Genomic DNA, 22,343 nt, shown 5'->3' with positions numbered 1-22,343 from the left:
TTTTGACATGCATGTATCATGAATTCATGAATTTTTTTTCAAATCCAGTTTTTAACTGGCTCCTTGAGACCACATAAAACGGCTGTTTTTAACTGTTGGTTGAAGGCACCGTTTACGTCATTATTTTCAGGGATTCCACTGTTGTCTTTAAAGACTTTGTACATACTACTACTTTGTACATTCTACGACAGTTTCACCTTCTTTCTGGGTAGGTTTTGTTCCAAACATGATGATTTATGTGCACAGTCTTCAGTTTCTCACGTTCACCCTTCAGAAGACAGCGTTGACATATGGCTCGAAGGACCAAATTTATGTCAGGGATTTTCTCCCAGACAATCAGAATGAGAACCGAGACAAGTGTTAGAATAACAACAAAGTCAGAATCCAGATTTACCACCAGCAAGGAGTGGAGGCGCTTCTTACGGCTCGTCCCAAACCACTGATGTTCTCCGCACCTTGCTGCCTTTTTATTCCATAGCTCAGATCATTACACACTCAGATACAATCAGTTTGTTCTTTTTGTTGCTGGACGCAGCCAGCTAGAACCGGTTTTCTGTATGAGTCAGTGAACGCGGTTATAACACCTTGCTTTTTGGGAGCTGAAGTAGTCATGTTTATTGTGATAAGACTATAAAAGCAACATCAATTCCTTAACAGTCTCTCACTATAAATACCTCATTACTCACTAGCTTATCGAGGTGGAGTTTGTGTGTCCAGAAGAACTCAGCAGATGTTGTCGAGGCTTCATGCACCTAATAGAGTCACCAAAGGCAAAATAGGTCCTGGGAAGTACCACACAAGGGTTAGCTCATCATACTTCTGAAGATAAACTAGTAGTATGCAGTTTCCCTTGCCTGGACTGAGGACACCAGGGCACTCCCACTGGAGGCAGGCCGTGGTTTCCTTCCTGACTTTGCCGAGTCAAGTCAGCATGTCCAGGCATGTGAGATCATGTCGTGTTATTCAGAATATGTAAGATGTGAAAAAGAACAACTCTTCGGCTCCTCTGTCAAGTGTTCGTGTTATTTTATTGAACTTCAGTCTTTCCTAAAGTGTCTCTGAAGTTCATGGAGGAGGAGAGGTTTCTTAAAGCTTGTTGTAGAAAGGGGTGTCAATCTTGGGTGGAATGTCCAATTGTTAGGGAGGGAGGAGGTTCAGGAACTGAGGCTGCAGAGAGTTGGGCAGACATGACGGTGGTCTGGACGTCAAGCTGGGATACATGTAGACAGGCGGGTAGTTGGGAAGGACAGTGGGTAGATAAGTGTGTGTTTTCTGGCATGTCACCGGGTAGGTCAGTTCACATGGAGCTTGAGTGCAGAAATAGACGACACCCACTGGCTGCTGGAGCGTCTGGATGTCCGGCTGATAAACAGGTTTCTCCTTCTCTGTGAGGAAGGGATGGTGCAGCACCTTCAGAGGGACGATGCGCACCTGTTGGTCTACCTGCAGCATGCTCAGAACCAGGTCCACAAAGCTGTGCGCTTTAGCCATTTCGGTGAAGCTTGTTTGCCAAATCCTGTTCATCATCACGTCCTCCAGAGACCTGCAGAAGGCATACCTGCTGTCCACAAAATGGTGACCCGTTTCTGAAGCAAATTTCAGAGGTGTCTGTGGAATCAAGCGAAGAGTCAGTCCTGACTAGATGAACAAGTACACGAAAAACTCCTCTGGATTTGTTGGATCCAAAGGTGGATGTACCTTCAGTGTCCAGATCCTCTGGCTGCCTTCAGCGAGGTCGAAGAAGTGGCAGCTCCTCTGTCCATTCGCCAGTTGAGTGTCAGAAGGAGGGCCGAGCATCTCCACGATGAACTTCATCTAGAGATTAAAATTCTCAGCAGGTCTGCTGGTGACCCTTAAAAAACTGCTTCTCCGATACTCACCAGGTCGTACTCATGGTGGGCTGGTAGAAGCGGGAATCCCATCGCTATCTCAAAGATGACCAGGCCCAGAGACCACATGTCCACTGACTCTGAAAACGTCATTCTTAGCACGACCTCTGGTGCCCTTTATACGAGGAAAACCCTTCAGTTTGCTGCTTTCTGAGTGACCTCAACTGCCGGACATACCTGTACCACAACGACTGAACGTTCACCCCCGAGACTGCGTCAACCACGTGACATGCCAGGCCGAAGTCGATGAGCTTGACCTTCAGTGGCCTCTGGTTTTGGTTCACCACCATGATGTTGTGTGGCTTGATATCGTTGTGAATGATTTTCAGTGATTGCAGGTGAAGTAGTGCTGTGGTCATCTGAGGAGAAACATTCATCTTGGTCCAGATCCTCAATGTGACCTTCGACCAAACAAGAGACTAAAATATCAATTATTTAATAATTGTTCTATGGTTTATTCCATCATTAGGGCCACTGTCAGTTTAGAGTACTCTGTCAACCTCTGTATGTTTTTGGGTGAGAGAAAACTCAAGTGCCCGCCACTGACGTCAGAATAGGGCCAATGTCCTCCCCAAGAAGCCCTGAACACACTCATGTATTATTGTTGCGCCGCCTCCTCGCTGCTAATAAGTAGCCGCTAACACAAATGGCTGATGGGTCGATGAGGCTTCATGAAGCGTTTCAACACAACAGCAACACTGTATTGATACTGTGTCGATACTGTGTCACTGAATACTGACACCTGCTGGACCTTAGAAATCACTACAGGCAACCTAGTTGACAAGCTCAACTGACACTGATTTTATGACATAGTATATACACAAGTCGTTGTATTTTTGTTATTATTGTATCTCTCAACTTTGATTGTTGCTGTTGTTTTTTATGGGTTAAAGAAATGTCAATACAAGAAATAAAAGAAAACAGTAAAATGTTTCCAAATTCATCCATATGATAGATAAAACCTTCACCTTTAATAATATATAGTTATTATTTACACAGGTTTGCAAATGTTTATTTTATTAAGGTTTACAGTTCAGATGTCTTTACACTGTATTTAAATGACTACAACATTTAAAACATGATACAATGAAAAAACTACAGTAAAATGTTTCTAAATTAATCCATATGAGAGATAAAACCTTCATCTTTAATAATGTATAGTTATTATAAAAATGTAATTTAGATTTTCAACAAATCATTTCCCTATATTGCAAATTTAGTAAGTATTGATTTAACACGAGAAAAAAAAGTTTAAATTTTCATAAAACATAATTGAAGTATTAGTTATTGATCTATTTTACTCGTTCGAGTTGTGATCTCTCAGACGTTTCTTTCAAGCAGATTTGGTACTACCGTAATGCTCTGGCATTACGCGGACTCTAAATTTCTGGTCGGATGGTTTTACTCCAGTATTATTGTGGCAGAGTTTTGTTTCCACTGTGTGTCAGGGTTTAAATAAATGTAAGTATATATGTCTATGTTTAGCAGAGTGTTTTGTCGTCTGGTCCTTTCAAGAGCTCAAGTTGTGTTTATTTTTATTTCACATTTACTGTACATAAATGTAAATTCTGGGTGTTCTGTTATACCTTTTGGTGGGTCTGGAACCTGACTAATCCGCCTCAAAATGAAAAAGGAAAGAGCATTTTACAGAGTTTTGTTTTACTACAATAGAAGGATTAACTTGGCTAATAAATTACATTGATTTAATTTGACTATACTAAGATACATATATAATCTTCTAGTATTTATTCTCATAATTGTATTCTTAGACATTTGAGTGACAGCTCATGATGATGATGTTACACTGCATTGTCCCAACTTGGAGTTCAAAACAAATTTCTCTGATATTATTATTTGGCTTTAGTCACTCACCTTATTTATTTCTCTGAAGCAGGTGTTGGTTGCCATTCTGATGCAATTCCCACACAAGCACATCATAGAAAATCATAAACATTTTGACGCAAATCCGATCCCAGTATTTGATAAACTGCATGGTGGTTACCATTCAGAGAGGTCCATAGTAAGACGTTCCCGTACCGGTGGTCGAGGCTCCACAACTTCACTCTGATGATCAGACGGTGGATCCATGATGTAAGGTACTACTGTCTTATGTGACATGATTTATCTATTTTGTTTGGGTCCCTCACGTCCCTGAAGGCACCGGTTGGCAGAGGTGTGGTCTAGTCATAACCGATCTTTTACCCTTGACCAATCAGAGCAGAGTGGGCGTGGTTGCTTAGACACTAATTCGTCTCAGCCAAAACAGAGCATTTTAAGTGGGCAGGGGTTAAGCATATTTTCTAACATGAATATTGTTATTAAATGAGTTTTGTGCAAAAAGAAACATACTGATGAGTATAATGGAGGTCCTAGATCAATTTAAGAGACACTTAAATAAAAAAATGAGGTGCCCTTTAATTTAAAAGCATTGTAACAAATTACAATTAAATATATAGTATATATAGTTTGTGAGTAATTACTTTGAAATGAGAATAATAAGCAATAAATAATACATTACAATCTTAAAGCAACTTTCCCAACACTGAATTTGAGTTATGTTGGGCGTTACCATTTGGATCGACAAATCATTTGAAGGATTTGTGATTATCAGTTCAAATTATGGTTCTTGCTCGCCTCATTTAAGGTGTTGTGCAAGGGAGTTCCACGGTACTACTGCCATCTGCTGTCCAATTGAGCTCATTGCTATCAAGGACGTATCCAATTCTAAAGGGTTTTATTTAAAAAATGAAAGACAAAAATATTGAGTAAATGAGAAGCTTGGTGAAGTTCTGTAGTGAGTTCTAGTTATTTACTCTTTGAATAAAAATAAATAAATATTATTATTTAAACCATTTTGTGCAAATAATCAAGAAAGCTTACCTGGTGTAGAACATTGTGGACCTCGCTCAGTGGCAGCGGCTGAAAGTTCCTCTGCGCCATGAAGTCGAACAGACTCTGGTCCAGGAGCTCAAACTGCAGACAGATGAAGGACTTGTAGGGGAACCAGCCGAACCATCTGACGAGGCTGCAGTTGTTTGAGTCCAGAGTCTGCAGCTGGTGGAGAGTTTTGATCTGCCATAAAGGTCTACTTAGTCCCACTCATGCAGGCTCAGAGTTGTGAGCTTGTTGTGTTTACCTCCTTTGACGCGGTCTGGGTGTAACTGTGGCCGCTCTTGACTATCTTCACTGCCACTGACTCTTTGTTTAGCAAGTCCAGACACTTGACGACCACCCCAAATGTGCCCTCCCCAAGAAGGTCCTGCACTGCCAAGTGAGGGGTGAGCAAGGTTCCTTTCTGTATCTGGATTTGAACTGCACACAGCAGGAGAGAGGACCAGATGCTATTAAGTAGGACTATGTATTGGAAAAAATATACAATATGTATCACAACATAGGGTCAACAATAATATGTATTGCGATCCTTAGGGAAAAAGATATATTGCCTGAATACTTGACAAAGAATTTACTTCATTTCTTTGATGAAGTCGTAAATGCTTTCATTTGTTTTAAAACCAAAATATTTCCAAACATCCGCTTTAACATCTAACAGGATTTCAATTGTTCCTTTAGGGCATATGTGTCAAACTCAAGGCCCGCGGGCCAAATGTGGCCCGCCATGTGATTTTATGTGGCCCGCCTGCCTTACCTTATATATCTTATTGAGTGCATCACATGCAAGGCTGTGTGCAGCCATTTTTATTTAATTGTAAAATGCTACATCCCACATGTTTTTAGCAGCTCACAATTGTTGGTTTTACAGTAGTTATGCCCCCTCTCAAGTAATAAATTCAAAGTCATTTAACATTAAGGAGCAGTTACATTTATTTTACATTAGCTTACATTTAGTTACATTTACAAGTTACATCTGGCCCTTTGAGGGGAGCCATTATGATGATGTGGCCCCTGGTGAAAACCAGTTTGACACCCCTGCTTTAGGGGGAGGAGGTCATGACTGATGCCATCTAGAGGCTGAAAAATTGTAACACAAAAATTAGCAAACGCTTATGTCAATGTTTGAATGTAAATTCTACAATTATTTATTTTTTAAGTACAATTATTTATTAATTAATTATTTCATTTAATATACACCTCATTAAAATACAAACCATAAAATAAGCCTGATTAAAAATACATTATAATTTGACATTAAAAAAAATTGGTGCTGTTAAAGATCAATACAGTAGAATCATGAAAAACATTCCATATCTATATTTGGTCACACCCCCAGCATTAAGTCACTATCATCTCTGTGTTTTGATTCATATTATTTACTACATACTCGCCATCGTGCATTAGAAAGGATGCAACTCTCCTCAGTGGTGCTCCAGCCAGATCAGATTTAGTCAGTGTCCATTAGCTGGACACTGAACTGGATGGACCTTCCCGATCTGCTTGATTTATTTGGCTCTGAGCAACCCAAATAAAAGGACTCTGTGGTGACTCTTTATATGTCATCACTGCTCTGACTTCACACAAGTCAAGTCCGGCGCTTGACTCTTAGATAGGCCTTTATCTTAAAAGGAGCTTGAAGATCAACACTTGATGTAACCCTCCAGCTTCACTTAGTTCAGTGTAAACAAGAACACTAACACAGTGATAGCGGCTATTCGTGGCATGACTATTCCACACCACTAGGTGTCGTGTGAGCACGAGGAGGTGATTGTAAACTACAGGCGAAGTATTGGCTGGCAAAGCTAGTGTTGCCAGAGAAGCCACTTGATACATCGGTGCCGCAGTTTAGATCCAGGTAACGATACTCCTCATCTTTTACTAACAACCTGGACTCTTAGATCGCTGGTGACATGTTCGAAGAAGGGAGAGTCGTTTTACAGCATTAAGACCGTGTTGGTGTATGTTTTTTGGCGGGACATGAAAGATGAACTGCTGTTGCTCTTTAAAGAGGGAACATGGGAATGACCGTTTTCGAACGAGTTGTCTGTGTTTCTTTTGTAAAAATTGAACCACTTGCACCTTTACCACACATAAACACGGACAGGTCGTACCTCTGAAGGTATATCATCTCTCTCTGTGGACAGTGAACTTGTAAACTTTAAAAGTCTAACAACATTAGACGGATTTTATAAAGCTTCCTCTTTGCCAAAGTACATTGAAGATTGATAACTGCTACAGTGGATTTCAACCCCTCCTGTTGACTAAATGATGTAAAAAAAACAACAAGGATTTTCCAAACTGAGGATGCATTCCAATCATGTTTAAAATAGTCTATCTTTCTTTTATGTCATTTCTGCAGTTAAAGATGGGGGATGAAATGGAGCTGACCAAAGAGGAGCTGCAGATATTGATTGCAGAGAGAGTTCATGCTCTAATAAACTCCAACGAGACTGTTGAGAATTGCAATCATTTGCAAGGTTTAATAGAAAGATTTCAACGCCAAGTTTCCCAGTTCCTGGATCTGTGTCAGTAGGTATTGCCATGTGTACACTCCACATTCGCTTTCTGTCCAACCGTAGCGTAAAGTAAAACTGTTTTATAGGTCTGTTGATGATTTTGAATCAAAGGTGAAGAGCCTCTATGTCTCGCTTGGATTGGAGTACAACAATATAGATTCTGATGGTGATGATCAGTCAAGTTCAAGTAAGGGGATTTACATATAGTTCTCAGTCACTACAATCTTACGATAATATTGTTTGCTTTCATTTGTTTTGCTTCTGCCTTCTAGGGGTTGTGTGTTCTCAGTCATTCCAACAAGCTTCAGGTTGTCTTTCACCAAAAAAAGACAACCAGGAGGATTCCCAAAACAAAATAATTTTGGGGAGTAAACCAATAGTTGTTTTAATGAGGCTTCCTGCATGGAAGGTTGAGGAGCTACTTAAACCCAAAGCTCAAACCCCGACCACCACTAAACGCAACATAAATTCCAATAACAAGACCACAACCAACAACGACGACAACGACATTGATGCTAATGGAGACAACTTCAATTCTGATCTTGATGATGATCTGTGGCAGCCAGACAATGAGGGAGATGATTCAGATCATGACTTAAGAGCATCGAAGAAGAGGAAAGTTTCTTGGTTGCTGGGCAAGGTATATGGCAAGGAAGACAAAAATGATACGGATTATGGACCAAATTCAAAAATGAACAGGAAAGTAGAAAAACTAAATAATTCCACATCAAAACAACCACAAAAACCAGAACAGACGAAACTTCCGACACAGACGCCAGCAGCAGCAACACCAGCACAAAATACCTCAAACAAGACGACGAAAGATGAGAGTAAGTTCTGTAGTTCTATGATGTAATGTAATTTAAGCTTCCCAGTCATTTCAGTATAATTGCTTTCTTTGTTCGTTACTGGTTTGACCTGGGTGAGGTGATGAGTAGGTGTGTACTTGAGTTTACATAATGTCCATTTTTAGAGCAGAATGATTGGCTAGTATGACAGGGAGCCTCTAGGAGGTTCGTTTAACGGACAAGGCCACTATATTTATTGTATTACCCTTCCAAATATGGACTATTTGGAAAAGTAACCAGTAATGAGTTAGTAAGAAATGAGACATAATTTGACAAGGTGTAAACAAGCTCATGAACTTTTAGCTGATGACAAAAGTTTCTTGTAAATACATATTGTCTTTTTTTCGTTTGACGTGCTACTGAAAGGTGTCATGCCCGTGTACATGGTGACCACTCTTTGCCAGTCAACGGACACAAAGTCCAAAGTTCCTCGTACAGCGCCACACAAGGATATCACAGTTCAGATGACCATTCTGGCTCAGAAGTCTTCCCTATGCTGGGAGAGGGTGGAAGTACAAGAGCTTGTAGAAAAAGGTAAAGCATATTTCGGTAGATTTTTCTTTTCCCCTCCCTGATATGTCAGATGCTGGCACTTTCTTTCTCTATCTTTTGTTTTCAGAGGAAGGGCAACTCAAGTACAAAGTCATTTTTAACGACAAAAAGAAGACCCTTCTCTCTCCGCACCACATAGCTTTGGACATTGTCCCAGAGCCAGAAAACTTGTATGTTGGTGCTCGTGTGGTGGTCGGTGGTGATAAGGGTTCAGTGTACAGACCTGGTATTGTCGCAGAAACCCCCTCTAGGAAAAACCACCTGAGGTGAGTTTGATCATTTTCACTACATAAAAAAAACCCAAATTGTTATAATTAAAATGGATGCTCACCCTGAGAATAACCTGTCGCTTCTAGATTTCTTGTTTTTATCGACAACCAGACGACTGTCTACGTAAGCTTGACTTTTATCCGCTTGGTGTACAAACCATGTAAGTTCGTACTCTTAAGCTCTTTAAATCCGTCCATTCCTGCATTTGAACTATTCTGACTTGTATATTCATTCAAAAGCACAACTCTCTTTAGGGATTGGGATGTTCTGATCAGGTTGATCCTTATCACGCTGTCCTGCAGCATTGCATTTATTTCAGAGTAGACTTGTCTAAATCTTAATCGGTTGTTGCTGGTCCAGTGTTGGTTTGATGGATGATCTATCTCTGTTGGATAAAACTCCCTTTTTTTCTCCAGTGGAAGACCCACTAGATGACTTGCGAAACCCAATTCACAAGGAGTTTGTGAAGGAGTATATCCAGTTCTGGCCGTGTCCTCCACAGATCCAGTACATAATCGGGCAGACCCTGAAGGTGGAGCGTAGTGGTGAGATGCAGAAATGTGAAGTGTTGAGGATCGACTGCAGCATGGTACAGGTCAAATTTGAAGTACGTGGAATGTTTTATTGTCCAAGATTAAATGTTATAATAAATATTTTTCCTGCATCGAGAGCCGATTATGATCTTAAAATGACACAACAAATAAGTTACACTGATGGATGACTATTTTTTTGTCTGTATTTTAGACGGATATTGGCATCAAGGAAAGTTAAAACAAAATTCAAATTTTTCAGGTTTTTTTGTTTGGGTGGACAAAGCTTCAGTATCCTCTGTGGGTGATGCTGGTGGTTTAAAAATCATGACAGACATCAATAAAATGGTCTAAGTTTATACAGAAAGTGTTTCATCATTTAATGAATATGAGGAAAATGCTTCATCATCCAGCCATCACTAATAAGAAGCAACACACATTTTAAGTTGATGGTCCAGGTCTTTGCTATTTTGATACATACCTGTAAACTCATTGATGAGGCTTCTGGGTTGTGCTGTTTCTCATTCTAAATACACTGTCATTATCTTCAGAATGATGTAAGCACAGAGTGGTTGTACCGTGGCTCTCTGCGTTTGGATCACATGGCAAACCTAAAGAAGAAGTGGATTGAGAAAAGCTGGTCACAAAATAAATATTTACCTTCAGATTGGTATGTAGCATAATCTTCAGAAAAAAATATGCTCACTGATGTAATTCATCTTATTTGTTTCAGAACCAACAATGTTCTCAGTCATGGACAGGACTTCTCAAGGCAGCTGAGGAATTTGGTGCTGGATAACTATTATTAAGAGTTTTATACGGTTTATGCTTGCTTTTATACAACATGTCCATTTGAATGACACCTGGGATGAAATATCATATATTTCACCAATGTTTAAAATGGATGTGCATGAAAAAATAAATTAATTTTCCAACTCAAGAACATTTTGTGTTACAGCGAATGTATGTTGTCGTTAATTATCATAATTGAATTGTTAGTTTTAATCTTTAAACACCACATATTATATACTATGAATTATATTGAACAAACAAAAAATATTTTCAATGAAAACTTCGAGAACGAGGCCTTATCAGTAACTACTTATTTGGCAACAATTTTGTCAGGAAGCCAAAAATACAATATTTTAGCTTGACTCTAGCTAAAATCGCTCTGAACTATGGCCTCAGATTTACAGTTCCATGAACTCTCAACTGATACTTTTGAGCTTGACTTTTGTTCTTGTCTTATATTTGCCACTCTTTCACTCCAGTTTAATACTTTCAATTTTTGTAAAAATGTGTGTTTTTTTTATTGATTGGTGCTCAACACAAATATTGCAAATATTGTAGATTGTACACAAATAAATGTTTTGTTGGTGTACAAGGTTTGTTTACATAATTGACAATAAACAATTTTCTGATTCTAAAGAAATGACTGGTCTTTTGAACAATTGTAAGTAAGTTAAGATTATTTGTAAATCGCCTTTCTAGACCTGGGTCACAAGGCGCTTTAACAATCAAAAACAATACACGGTTAAAATATATACTTTAAAATGCCAAGACACAGAAAATCAGGGAAAAGCCTGCACAAATAAAAACGTCTTAAGATGTTTCTTGAAGGAGTCAGTAGATCCATCAAACACAGAGAGAGGAAGATTGTTCCAAAGCTTAGGAGCAACAGTCTGGAAGGATTTCTCTCCTCTGGTCCTGAACCATGTGTGAGGTACCATCAGTAGATTCTGATCCACAGACAGGGAATTTTTACCACCAACAAGGAGTGGAGAGGCGCTCATCCCAAACCACTGAAGAACCTCTCTCCTTTATGGCTTTTTATTCCATATTTCAGATGACAAACTTGATTATAAACAGTTTGTTCATTTGTTGCTGGACGCAGCCAGAAAATACCTGTTTTTTGTATAAGTCAGTGAGCGCATTGTCATCTCCTGCATGCTGAGTTCAGCTCCCTTATCTTGCTGAAGGTCACTGTCTTAATGCACAAACTAACATTTCTCGGGAAACAAAACTCTAACTGGGCACATTCCCTCCCGCTTATTGTGAGTCGCAGCAAGCATGACTACATGTTTATTGTGATAAAACTATAAGCAACATAAATTCTTTAACATTTCCCTCCTGTTTATCATAATAAACATTCATGTTTTAGCTAAACACTTTTCGTCAAAATACTTGGTTGACAAGTAGGTCAAAAAAACAGGTTGGACAGGTTGATCAGGAGGGCTGGCTCTGTGGTTGGAATGAAGCTGGACTCACTGGTGACAGTTGCTGAGAGGAGATCATTGAACAAACTACTGTCCATCATGGATGATGACAGTCATCCTCTCAGCACTGTCATCAGTGAGCAGAGAAGCAGAATGAGTGCACGAATGCTCCTACCCAGGTGCAAGACAAATAGACTCAGGGACCAATTCATCCCTCGGGCTATTAAGTTGTACAATTCTGAGTTTGGGGGCAGGAGTGGAGTGAGAGTATCTGGATGTTCTGTTCCATGTTAGTCTTTGTATCCTTTGTCTTTGTTGTTTTTCTTTGACTCTATGTTCTTTGTCTTTATCTTTATACTTAGATTGTGTCATCTTCTTCTTCCGCTTATGTTCTTTTTCTTATTTTATTTTTTATGTATTATTTTTTATTGTTTATGAAAAATTGCTGGCTACTGGAAAAAAACAATTTCCCGAAGGAGACCTCCTGAGGGATCAATAAAGTTTTACCTTACCTTACCTTACCTTACTGTCACTTCTTGCGATTTTCCATTTTTCACTGAAAGCTCTGAAAGTAAGAACCTGAAAGAAACTGGCAGCCAGAGTATTAAGGAAAGGGGAAATGTGAGTTCTTCTACTAGAGCGGCTCAGAATTCTTGCTGCATCAGGGATGAAGTCCAGGTTAAACAAAATAAGAGAATGATCACTCAGATCATGTACAGATAAATTAGAAATGTCCAGGTCAAGAGTAAAAACTAAATTGTGGCCTTTTTGATGAGTTGGCTCAGAAACATGTTGCTCAAAATTAAAGGCTTCTGTTAAAGTTGAAAGTTATTTAGCAGAGCAAGATGTGACGTCATCAACATGAAGGCTAAAGTCTCCAAGAATAAGAAAATAAATTATCCACTGCTGGTGTGTAAAATTGCGAATTTTTATTTGTAAAATGTATACAAATGGATCTTGACGTATTAAAGCACAAAAGCGATGCACTTTATGATGAGTCAGTTCCATTGGATATATATTGCTGGTCTCCTGGATCTCCTTCTGTAGTTCTACCTTTAAGTAATGACATCCAATTTAAACTTAGGAATCAAAGGGACGGATGAAGAGCAAAATGTCACGGACAAGAAATAAAGGTTGACAATCATGAGAATGTTTGAAAGCGGTCGGTGTGTGACAGGAGCTCACTGGGATGTGTGTCCACGCAGTGACACTCCAGGCGCAGGGAGGCGTTAGCAGCGCCGGTCTGAACCAGAACGAGCTGTGCGGGAGAAACGTTAGCCGAGCGCAAGCTAGCACCTAGAGTTGAACCCAACTTACACGTATAGAAAAGTTAAACTATATCGCAACCACGGATTTCTTGTGGGACAAGCACACTGGCCTCGCTGCTAAAACGGTAAATCGAAGACGTCGAGCAAAAGACGTCAAACGACGATAGAAGCTGGTGGCAGCAAGCTAAGCTAAAATGGCGTTCGAAATATTTACGTTAGCAAACGTTAGCTGTGGGCTAAATTTTCAGTGGTCATGGATTACACAAAACATGCATTTGTTTTGACATTTCACCTACAGAAGCAGACGTGACAATTAATATATAAATACGGGATAGGACCAACCAGACTTCTAATGTAAACATTGGTCTGGGAAAACAAGTGCGTTTATTTTTGCATCGTTTTTATGTTTTGAACCAAGCTCAGGTCGTTAAAAGTCGTTTTTCAGTTTCTTACATCTTCATTAAAGTAGTGTTTTTAATTAAATACAGGCAATAGTTCACCACTATTATTTACCTTCCGTCATTTAGACAGTTATTTAGTTGCATGTGTTTCATACCATCGTTTGGACATTTGTTGTAGCTAAAAATACCTACAATCCCAGCAAAGCTTTCCCTGTCAGTTTGAATAGTAATTCACGTTTAATGGTGGTTTTCATATGGTCAAGAAAACGATGTGCAAAGCACTCTATCACTAATTCATGTGTGTTTCTGTATTTGTTTCGGTTTTATATTCACAAGTGTCAAAACACAGGGGGTAGAAAAGTATTCATTTCTTGCGACTATTTTATTTTTTAATCGATTTGCACTATTAGTTATGTATAACCATGTATGTCATGATAAGTTGTTTATTAAACGTATCCAACTCGAGGCCCACTGAAGTTTAAAATGATTTCACAGCCCACCCTGACCCCATGAACACAAAGGCCTCATTAGACATAAATTATCTCAGAGAAACTACTTTTCTTAAAGATTTAACATAAATACTGAGCTGAATACAGGCGAAACGTGGTGAAAGTACCAAAACCGTTATCTATAAATGTGTCTGCATTAAAAATAAGCGTTGTATATCTCATTTCATAACTTAAAAACAAGCAATTGAAGAGAATGTTGTACATTTTTATATAATGTTTAACTACTAATGTTGTCTTTAACTACCCCCACTCCCCTCCCAAATACACATACTGTAATCCTACCATTTGGAATTTATATGGCGCCTACTTGCAATATCCTGCTGCGTTCAACATGTTATAAATCAATGATGTAGTTAACAGTCGGAGAAGCCCTGATGTCAATGGAAAGCTATAAATGAAACAAAACTAAATTAGTTGGATTCTTTTCTGTGGTTGCTGTCAGGAAAACAAAATATATGTTTGGTAATGTCAAGTATTATTAACAGAACAGTGTTTTGGCACATGATTGTGCTCTTATCACATGATTGTCTAATAATGCTTGGCTGTCAGCCAGTAAGAATGTGATTTGTGCAAATAGTAAGTAAAGTAAATGTATTTCATAAACCAGCATAAAGCTTATTGTGTGACAGTGCTTTCCTGATGTTATCGTTCTTAATGTATGTTTTCACCATACCTTACTGTTCTGGATCTAAGGTTTTTTTCTTTCTCTATAGATGCCTCATCCCAGAAGGTACTCGTCATCAAACAGCAGGGGCAGTTACCGTGATCGTTTTAGAGGCAGAGACAGAGACAGAGACAGAGAAAGGGACAGAGACAGAGACAGAGATCGAGTACGAAGACACAGACACAGAAGATCACCATCCTTCTCCTCCAGTAGTGACCGAGAAAGAAGACGCGGACGTGGTCATAGACAGGAAGAAAGTTATGTTCGATCAAGGAGGTATGTTTGATCACTTGCGTCTTTATTTAAATATTATATTTGATTGTTGTCATCAAATACTCTATTATGTGTCTTCTGATTTAGTCGCAGCTATGACAATCGTTCAATGGACCACAGGCCTTTTGATCGACGGAACTGCGAGGGATACAGACACTTTGATCAGAGATCGGAACATGAGAGGGAGCCACAGGCAGCAGCTGAAACCTACTACTCGCGCAACTTCTCTCCAAGTATGTACGACTACCGCAGAGGACGAGAGAGGGAACGTGAACACGACGAGTCGTACCGACGGAAAGGCAGCAGGCGTAAGCACAAACGAAGGCGGCGTAGAACCAGGTCCTATAGCCAATCCTCATCGGTGAGTACAGCTACACCAGACATTGGTGTTCCTCTCCTCATCCTCTCCATCTCGGTTTCCTTTCACTGCTCTGTCTCTGTCTTTCTCTAACTAACATTTTTTACTCACAGCCCCTGGACTCGGTAAGTAGTGCAATCTTTATGATTTAATTTGTTCTTCAAGGACGATTTTGTATTCAGTGTTGAAGGGTGTTTTGGTAGAACATTTTCGTTTGATCTAAATTTTGGTACCTTTTTGTTATCCGCTAAAATAGTTTAGAAACCTAAATAACAGGATGGAAACCGCTTCATGTATCGTTGTCATAAAATGGAGAATTCTAACTGACTAAAGGGTCAAATCTTTAATACTATTTCTCTATAAACACCCTCCTATCTGCACCTTTGCTGACACCCTGGCACCTTGCTGATGTTGACACCTTGATGGCCTCGATGATCTGGTTCAAGGATATCCTGGCTAATCTCTAAATGTTTTAGAGGAAAAAGTGTCACTTTCCTAATGTGATCTGATGAGTCCATAAATCAGCACTGTGTCCCCTTTTCCTTTTTCAAGGAGGACCCTTTAACATATCAGGTATAATGTTGTTATAAGTAAAAATGGAAATGTTCTACCAAACAATTTACAAAATACATGTATTAGGATTAGCAAATATATGTTGGATAAACATGAATAAGGGTTAGTAGTGTTATTGTAAATACAGAATCAATTATCTTTCCTCCTGGATTGCTTTGCTGTCCTGTCTCCACTGTTTACTCTGAACCTTTTCTCTATAGCTTTGCTTCAGTTGCATATTTACTGAAATGGTTTTTGCGATGATGAATGGATATGCCAGTTGCTCATCTGTTTATTAGCAGCTGTGGTATTGAAGGTAGAGGGGGAGAGGAGCAGAGGATGTGATCTTTGACTTGTTCCCTTGCACTATATTCCTATCGTTATATATTTCCTTCACGTGGTGTCATGCGTGAATCGCCCCATGACCACCAAACGCACCTCCAACCACGTCAACACCACCCTCCTCTTCCCTCCGCCTCCGACTGTGCTGCCTGATGCCATGGCTGCTGTCCCCGAATTCCCTTGTTCCCTCTGGTTTGCGCCGTGACCTGCTGGTGTGATAACAGCGGAGCAACAGCCGGACGAGGGCACTGAGTGTGAGGGACGACGAGGAAGGGCACCTGATCTGTCGGAGCGGGGACGTCCTGCAAGAGAGATGTACTCATGCCAACTACTCTTATCGTAACCCTTCTCCACACCAGTATGAAAGCATAGAGCATTAAATTGACATGGGAGTGCCAGATGATGCTAGAATGCTCTTCCATCTAGCTGAACGAAGTGAGAGGGACTTTAGATTCCTTTAGAGCTGTGGAGCCTTTTTATTCTTTCACATAGATTTTCAGTTGCAACTGTTGCTGACGCCATTTCTAACCAGTAATCTTAGCAAGCTTCTGTTTTACAGCAACACAACATGATTTATTTGCCACACATAGACATTTCTCAGGGACCCATACTTATTGTCGATTGGGGAAATAAAGGGAGCGCTTTACTTTTGCCCCCTGAACTCATCTACGTTAGTCTAATTCTTCTCCTTATGTCGTAGTTATTTAAGATGTGCCAAATTTAATGGGCAACCATGTAGACAGGGGATGGGCAAGAGCATTGTTGCGCCTGTCTGCTTTTTTGTTGTGTCACCCGTAAGTCCACATAGCTAATTCTCTTCCTCTTTCTTCCCCCGCTGCCCTCTTCTCTGCTTCTCTGTATGTCATTTTACAGATGAGATTGTCAGCACTTTGGGAGAAGGGACCTTTGGGAGGGTGATGCAATGCATCGACCACCGCAGGTGAGAAACTGTTAAAAAAAAGCTGCTGTTCTGATGAGTCTGTTGGGATCGATAAGTCTATGTCTAGCTGGGCATCGTGATACTGGCTGATCCATGATCAAAATCATATTTAAAGGGTTTGGGTCTCAACAAGGCACTTGCAAACCCTTTCTAGTCTATTTTTAAATCACCATTCTACATATTAATAACATGATATTGTTTCACTTATGTTTATTATTTGGTTTGTTTCCAGGGGAGGGTCTCATGTGGCTCTTAAAATTATAAAGAATGTTGAGAAGTACAAAGAAGCAGCTCGACTGGAGATAAATGTTCTGGAGAAGATCAACGAGAAGGATCCTGACAATAAATTGTAAGTACGCTTTTGTGTGGCCTGTTCTTAAATATACAGTTTCTTGTTGAACATTGAGATTATTTTTGATGTTTGGTCACATTGTATTTACATAGCACTTAGTTTCGTAAACACACAGACTTAAATAGATAAAATTGAGTGTTTGGTACAGCATAACGGGACCTTAATTTTAAAGAGGCTGAACATGTTGCTTTACTCTCTGGACCTAATTGAACTACAATTATATGACTTTAACAGATTCATTCTCCTTGTCCTTCTTGTGAAAAAAAAAAAAATTATTTGGTGTGTCGTATCTTTAGAAACTAATGTTCATGAGCCTTTCTGTTTATCTTCCAGCTTGTGTGTAATGATGTACGACTGGTTCGACTACCACGGTCACATGTGTATCTCCTTTGAGCTGCTAGCTCTCAGCACCTTTGACTTTCTTAAGGAGAACAACTACCTGCCCTATTCAATCTGTCAGGTCCGACACATGGCATACCAAATCTGTCTGGCAGTCAAATGTAAGTATTTGAAACGGTCTGCAAACCTGTCTTAAAGCACCACCACGTTTGACATTATTATTAGTATTTTATAATTTCTATATGATTAGTTAAAATTTTTTAAAGTTATGGCTCTGGTAGTATAACTCTCGATAAATATGAATCATTATTACAAGAAGAGTACCCGTGATTGGATGTTTTAATTCATAACATGACAGGAACAGTTTAACATCAACCTGTCTTTTGTCTATTGTCGTCTCAAACCCCCGATCTGCTGCTGCTTAGTAAAATTAACCAATGCGTATTTCACTAATGCTGTTCTCTTTTATACACAGTTCTTCATGACAACAAACTGACTCACACGGATCTTAAGCCTGAGAACATCCTTTTTGTCAATTCAGACTTTGCAATGTCTTACAGTTTGGAGAAGGTAAGAGGGAAAATGTGCTTTCTGCACCAGTAGTTGTTATACTATGGAAAAGGGGTAAATATTAAATGTATTTTCTGCCAGAAGAGGGAAGAGAGGACAGTCAAGAACACAGCAATACGTGTAGTGGATTTCGGAAGTGCCACGTTTGACCACGAGCATCACAGCACAATCGTGTCCACGCGACACTACCGTGCACCAGAGGTCATACTGGGTGAGCATGGCTGGTTTTCTACATTTAATAGGGGAAACATTCTTACTCATAACTCAAACAGAAAATGAAGTACTTTGTAATTTTTAGATTCCAGCTCATGATCCTTCAGTTAAAATGGATAATGTTGCTATTTGTGCACTTTGGGAGGAAACTCTACATAAAGTGTGTGTAAAAGGTTGTTTGTCTATATGTGCACTGTAACAGGTGGTATGTTTTTTTAATTAATTGTCAGGAAATTCTAATTGCAAAGATCTCTTGAATGTTTTCATTATTTTCTTAGAAATATTTCAAGGTTCAGTGAGTCCCAAAACAGATGACATAAAACACTTTGTGAGAATATATCGTTGCTTGAATATGAACAAACAAGAAATGAGACATCAATGTTTGCTCTCACAGAGTTGGGCTGGAGTCATCCCTGTGATGTTTGGAGCATCGGCTGCATCCTGTTTGAGTATTATCTCGGCTTCACCTTATTCCAGGTGCGTCTGGAGCACACCTTAATATATATAAAAGCTATTTAAACCTAAAAAGATCCATTGGAAGCCTTTCTCCTGCTGCCACAGTTGCCTCATTTATATTTCCCCCTTTAGACTCATGACAACCGAGAACATCTGGCCATGATGGAGCGAATCATGGGTCCTGTTCCGTCCAGAATGATCCGTAAGACCAGGTAAGGAATGACAACAAATTCTATATGTGTCGTCAACAGAAATTTGACAAATCTCTGTGTAATCTCAGGAAACAAAAATACTTTTATCGTGGCCGACTGGACTGGGACGAGAGTTCTTCGGCGGGAAAATACGTCAGAGACAACTGCAAACCTCTCAGAGTGAGTAGTGATTGATAAATACCTACTGTATATGAAGGAAACTTAAACTTCTCACCCATACTTAATATTATTCTTAATGTTTTACATGACAAATCAATTCCACCGACATTATTCCAATTGAAATGTCTGCTCCACTAACAGAGGTACCTGCTGTCTGAGGCGGAAGAACACCACCAGTTGTTTGATCTCATAGAAGGCATGTTGGAGTACGAGCCCACGAAGCGTCTGGCATTAGCCGACTCCCTCACTCACCCGTTCTTTGAGAGCAGCGGATATGGAGATGCATCGGGCAGCAAGAGCTGGGAGGGCAATCGGGACATCAGCCGGTGACCCCTCAAGCCTCCAGAGACTGACACAGAAGGAGAGGGAGTAGTTAAGGAAAGGGACGGTTTACATCCTGTCAAGACCTTGGATACCATCCAAGGATGGAAAAGCTTGTTCTAGAACCAAAATACCGCAAGCGTCAGATTATCTGCAGTTCTGTTCTGGAGAGTGAGACGAGAATTCAGATGTGCGTGTTCTATTAGTTGCTCTCTATGCAGCTTTGGTCTTCCTCTTGACTGCTGGACCTTCTCCTTCCTCACATCCGTCCTGTTATCTTTATCAGCATGCCAAGAAATTCAGTCAACTTCTTTAAACAAACTAAATACGAAACCATAACTGCAGGAGAAGAACCCAGTCCAAGGTCCAAGATTTTTTTTAAGCAGTTGAATGTTCAGAGCAAACATGCGTCAACCATTTTTTATCTTGGGGACTTCCAAATCAGAGAGCTACACGAGTGTGATCTTGGAGTTATGCTGAACCAGCACTTGCACTTGAGGTTTTACATACAAAGACCAAGTGAGATTTCTATCAAGATGGGTCGAGGTGATGGACACTCCAGGTTTCTAGACCTGTCTTGTTAAATTATCTGTTACATTGTTGTGGTCTGTTTGTGAGAGCAGAGTGTGTGTTTGTGTGTGTGAGACTCTTTTATGTTGTTACCTCTGTGATTCCTCATCACAGGACAATCGCACACTTTTTTTAAACACACAAACTGCCTTGTTCAGTGTGTAATAAAGTTTCATCAGCAACGTCTTGAAGACGAGGCATTTGGAGCAACTGATGGTAGCATTGAGCCACACGTTTATTTTTGTTTTCCCAAACTTGTTTTTTTGTATAAAATAAAGGTGTATTAAATGTAAATATAATATGTATGATTGTGAAGATTAAATAAAGGCCATCTTTACAGAATTGATGTGGCGTTTGTCTTATCATTGCAGGTAAAATATTGCTCATCTGCTTTAATTAAAAATATGAATTCTATAATTATTACATTGCATTGTGACACTGGCCTGAGGGGGGGGGGCAATTTAAACCAACTGTCACCAGAATATCTGTATAAAATTAAACTGGTGATAAAAGACTGGACTGGTGAATCTAGTTGAGGTGGGTGTGTCATTTTAGGAAGATTGTTCCGGTCTCGAAGGAGACATTGAGAGACTATGGTCTCCTACTTGACCAAGGACCATCTCAGTGTTCTCCCACAAGAGGTTTCTGTGGAGAGGAAAGCCTGGACCTCTTTCCTGCCCCTGCGACCTGACTGGCAGTCAAAGATGCATATATTTCTTTGTGTAACTTGTTTGTATTTAGATATCTAATGTGACTACAATTGTCATATAATAACCACTAAGCAAAACGGTAGCTTTACTTCTCTGGCTACTTGCTTAACTTCTCATATTTCCTCTGGAGTAGATAAGATGAGTCAACAGAAAATACCATGACAAAAATAATTATTTTACCTGGATGCAGTTCATCATGGCCTGAGATCAGAATCTATTTGAAAATTCATGGATTCTGGTAGTGATGGTTGACGAGGCCTCATGAAGCATGTCCTTATTTTTAGAGCCCACTAGATGGCAACGTTTGCTGTATAATTTTTGAGCAACTATTTCATGATTGAAACCTCCCATCATTTCTAAGGCATATGGGTCATCTACCAACTTAAGCAATGCTGAACAAATTCAGAAAATTAATGGTCCTTTTACATTTTAACATTTCTACACGTTAGAAATTGAAACACTACATGATACATGTTTATATAATGTAAAGGGCGTACATTTTTTTTAGGGGAACATTTTAGCAGGATTCCAATTCAAAGAGAAGGCAGCTCTCCCCCTCTAGTATGAAGACTCAGAATCTATGATCCACAGGCTGAGCCCAGATTGTCATCCAAATTAATAGTTACGATACTTGCCTCTGCACCTGCTGTTAAAGATGTTCTCATCGAATAAAAAGAAGAAGCCATAAGCGTTTCTTGATGAAGATCTAGTTTTTACGCTCAGATCCTCAAATTGTGAAATTAAATCAAAAGTAAAAAAAAGCAAATACAAAACCACTAGCACTGAGGTCAGGTGAAGACTTGGAAAAGTCTAAAATGCTGACTCCCTCTCATAGAACACAAAGGATGAGTGTTCTTTTCTGGGGCTGCGGAAACATGGACAGGTGCGTCGTAATCTCATCGTCCTGGTTCTAGTTCATTGACCCTAATTGTTCCTCTTTGAATCTCTTCTCACGGCTGCAGATAAGTAGTGTTTCAAGAAATGAGGTCGTCCAGAGTCTGTTGAGTCCACAAGGAGCTTATTAGATCATCTTCTAACAAGAACATTCCATATTATTTTTTGGCAACGACAGAAATAAGACTTTTTGATTGACGGTAAAATATTTTTAATATTTGGCGTAAAACAGCCTCTCTTGGTCATTAAGAAACAAGGCTGATTTAATTCCCTGTTTCTTTAAGTGGGTTTCAATACAAATGTCTGCTGAATGTACTAGCCCAAGATGTTGTCATGCCAGAATTGAGATACCATATTACTTATATTAGTACGTGCTTCATACTAAGAGGTGCTGATCCTCATCCCTGTTATTTCCCACTGAGATGAAATTCCAAACCGTCAATATGAAAGTAGAGGATGCATAGTGGTGAAGTAGCTTGTGTAGGTTAACTATAGGCTCTCCAGTTTCCTCCCACAGTCAAAAGAAA

The 22,343-nt window shown here is 39.6% G+C and overlaps 3 protein-coding genes across 4 annotated transcripts; 2 read left to right on the top strand and 1 right to left on the bottom strand.

The window, feature by feature from the left end:
- Window positions 1–383: 383 nt before the first annotated feature.
- LOC148084616 (homeodomain-interacting protein kinase 2-like) lies at window positions 384–6,269 on the bottom strand. Its single transcript, XM_087787733.1, has 7 exons — window positions 6,169–6,269; window positions 5,026–5,201; window positions 4,770–4,961; window positions 2,067–2,248; window positions 1,881–2,004; window positions 1,699–1,815; window positions 384–1,608 (listed from the first exon to the last, which is right to left on the bottom strand). The coding sequence occupies exons 1-7, from the start codon at window positions 6,173–6,175 to the stop codon at window positions 1,138–1,140; spliced, it is 1,269 nt and encodes a 422-aa protein (XP_087643859.1). The 5' UTR covers window positions 6,176–6,269; the 3' UTR covers window positions 384–1,137.
- A 299-nt stretch (window positions 6,270–6,568) lies between these two features.
- On the top strand, window positions 6,569–11,041 carry setdb1a (SET domain bifurcated histone lysine methyltransferase 1a). Its single transcript, XM_087787732.1, has 10 exons — window positions 6,569–6,636; window positions 7,141–7,310; window positions 7,384–7,484; window positions 7,570–8,127; window positions 8,512–8,679; window positions 8,765–8,963; window positions 9,054–9,127; window positions 9,384–9,574; window positions 10,049–10,167; window positions 10,231–11,041. Coding segments are annotated over exons 2-10 (1,575 nt in total). The 5' UTR covers window positions 6,569–6,636; window positions 7,141–7,146; the 3' UTR covers window positions 10,232–11,041.
- A 1,892-nt stretch (window positions 11,042–12,933) lies between these two features.
- Window positions 12,934–20,554, top strand: clk2a (CDC-like kinase 2a). 2 transcript variants are annotated; one of them, XM_087787731.1, is made up of 13 exons: window positions 12,934–13,106; window positions 14,605–14,831; window positions 14,916–15,189; window positions 16,305–16,395; window positions 16,954–17,020; window positions 17,253–17,369; window positions 17,706–17,872; window positions 18,187–18,281; window positions 18,366–18,492; window positions 18,889–18,971; window positions 19,083–19,162; window positions 19,231–19,321; window positions 19,463–20,554. In XM_087787731.1, exons 2-13 carry the CDS (start codon window positions 14,605–14,607, stop codon window positions 19,649–19,651), a joined length of 1,608 nt encoding a protein of 535 aa, XP_087643857.1. In that variant the 5' UTR covers window positions 12,934–13,106; the 3' UTR covers window positions 19,652–20,554. The 2 variants fall into 2 exon arrangements, with proteins under 2 accessions (XP_087643857.1, XP_087643856.1); XM_087787730.1 differs by having other exon boundaries at window positions 18,363–18,492.
- Window positions 20,555–22,343: the final 1,789 nt, after the last annotated feature.

Source organism: Callionymus lyra, chromosome 3, assembly GCF_982586985.1.
Source record: "Callionymus lyra chromosome 3, fCalLyr1.hap1.1, whole genome shotgun sequence".
Classification (NCBI taxonomy): Eukaryota; Metazoa; Chordata; class Actinopteri; order Syngnathiformes; family Callionymidae; genus Callionymus; species Callionymus lyra.
This window is presented reverse-complemented; position numbering and strand designations above follow the sequence as displayed.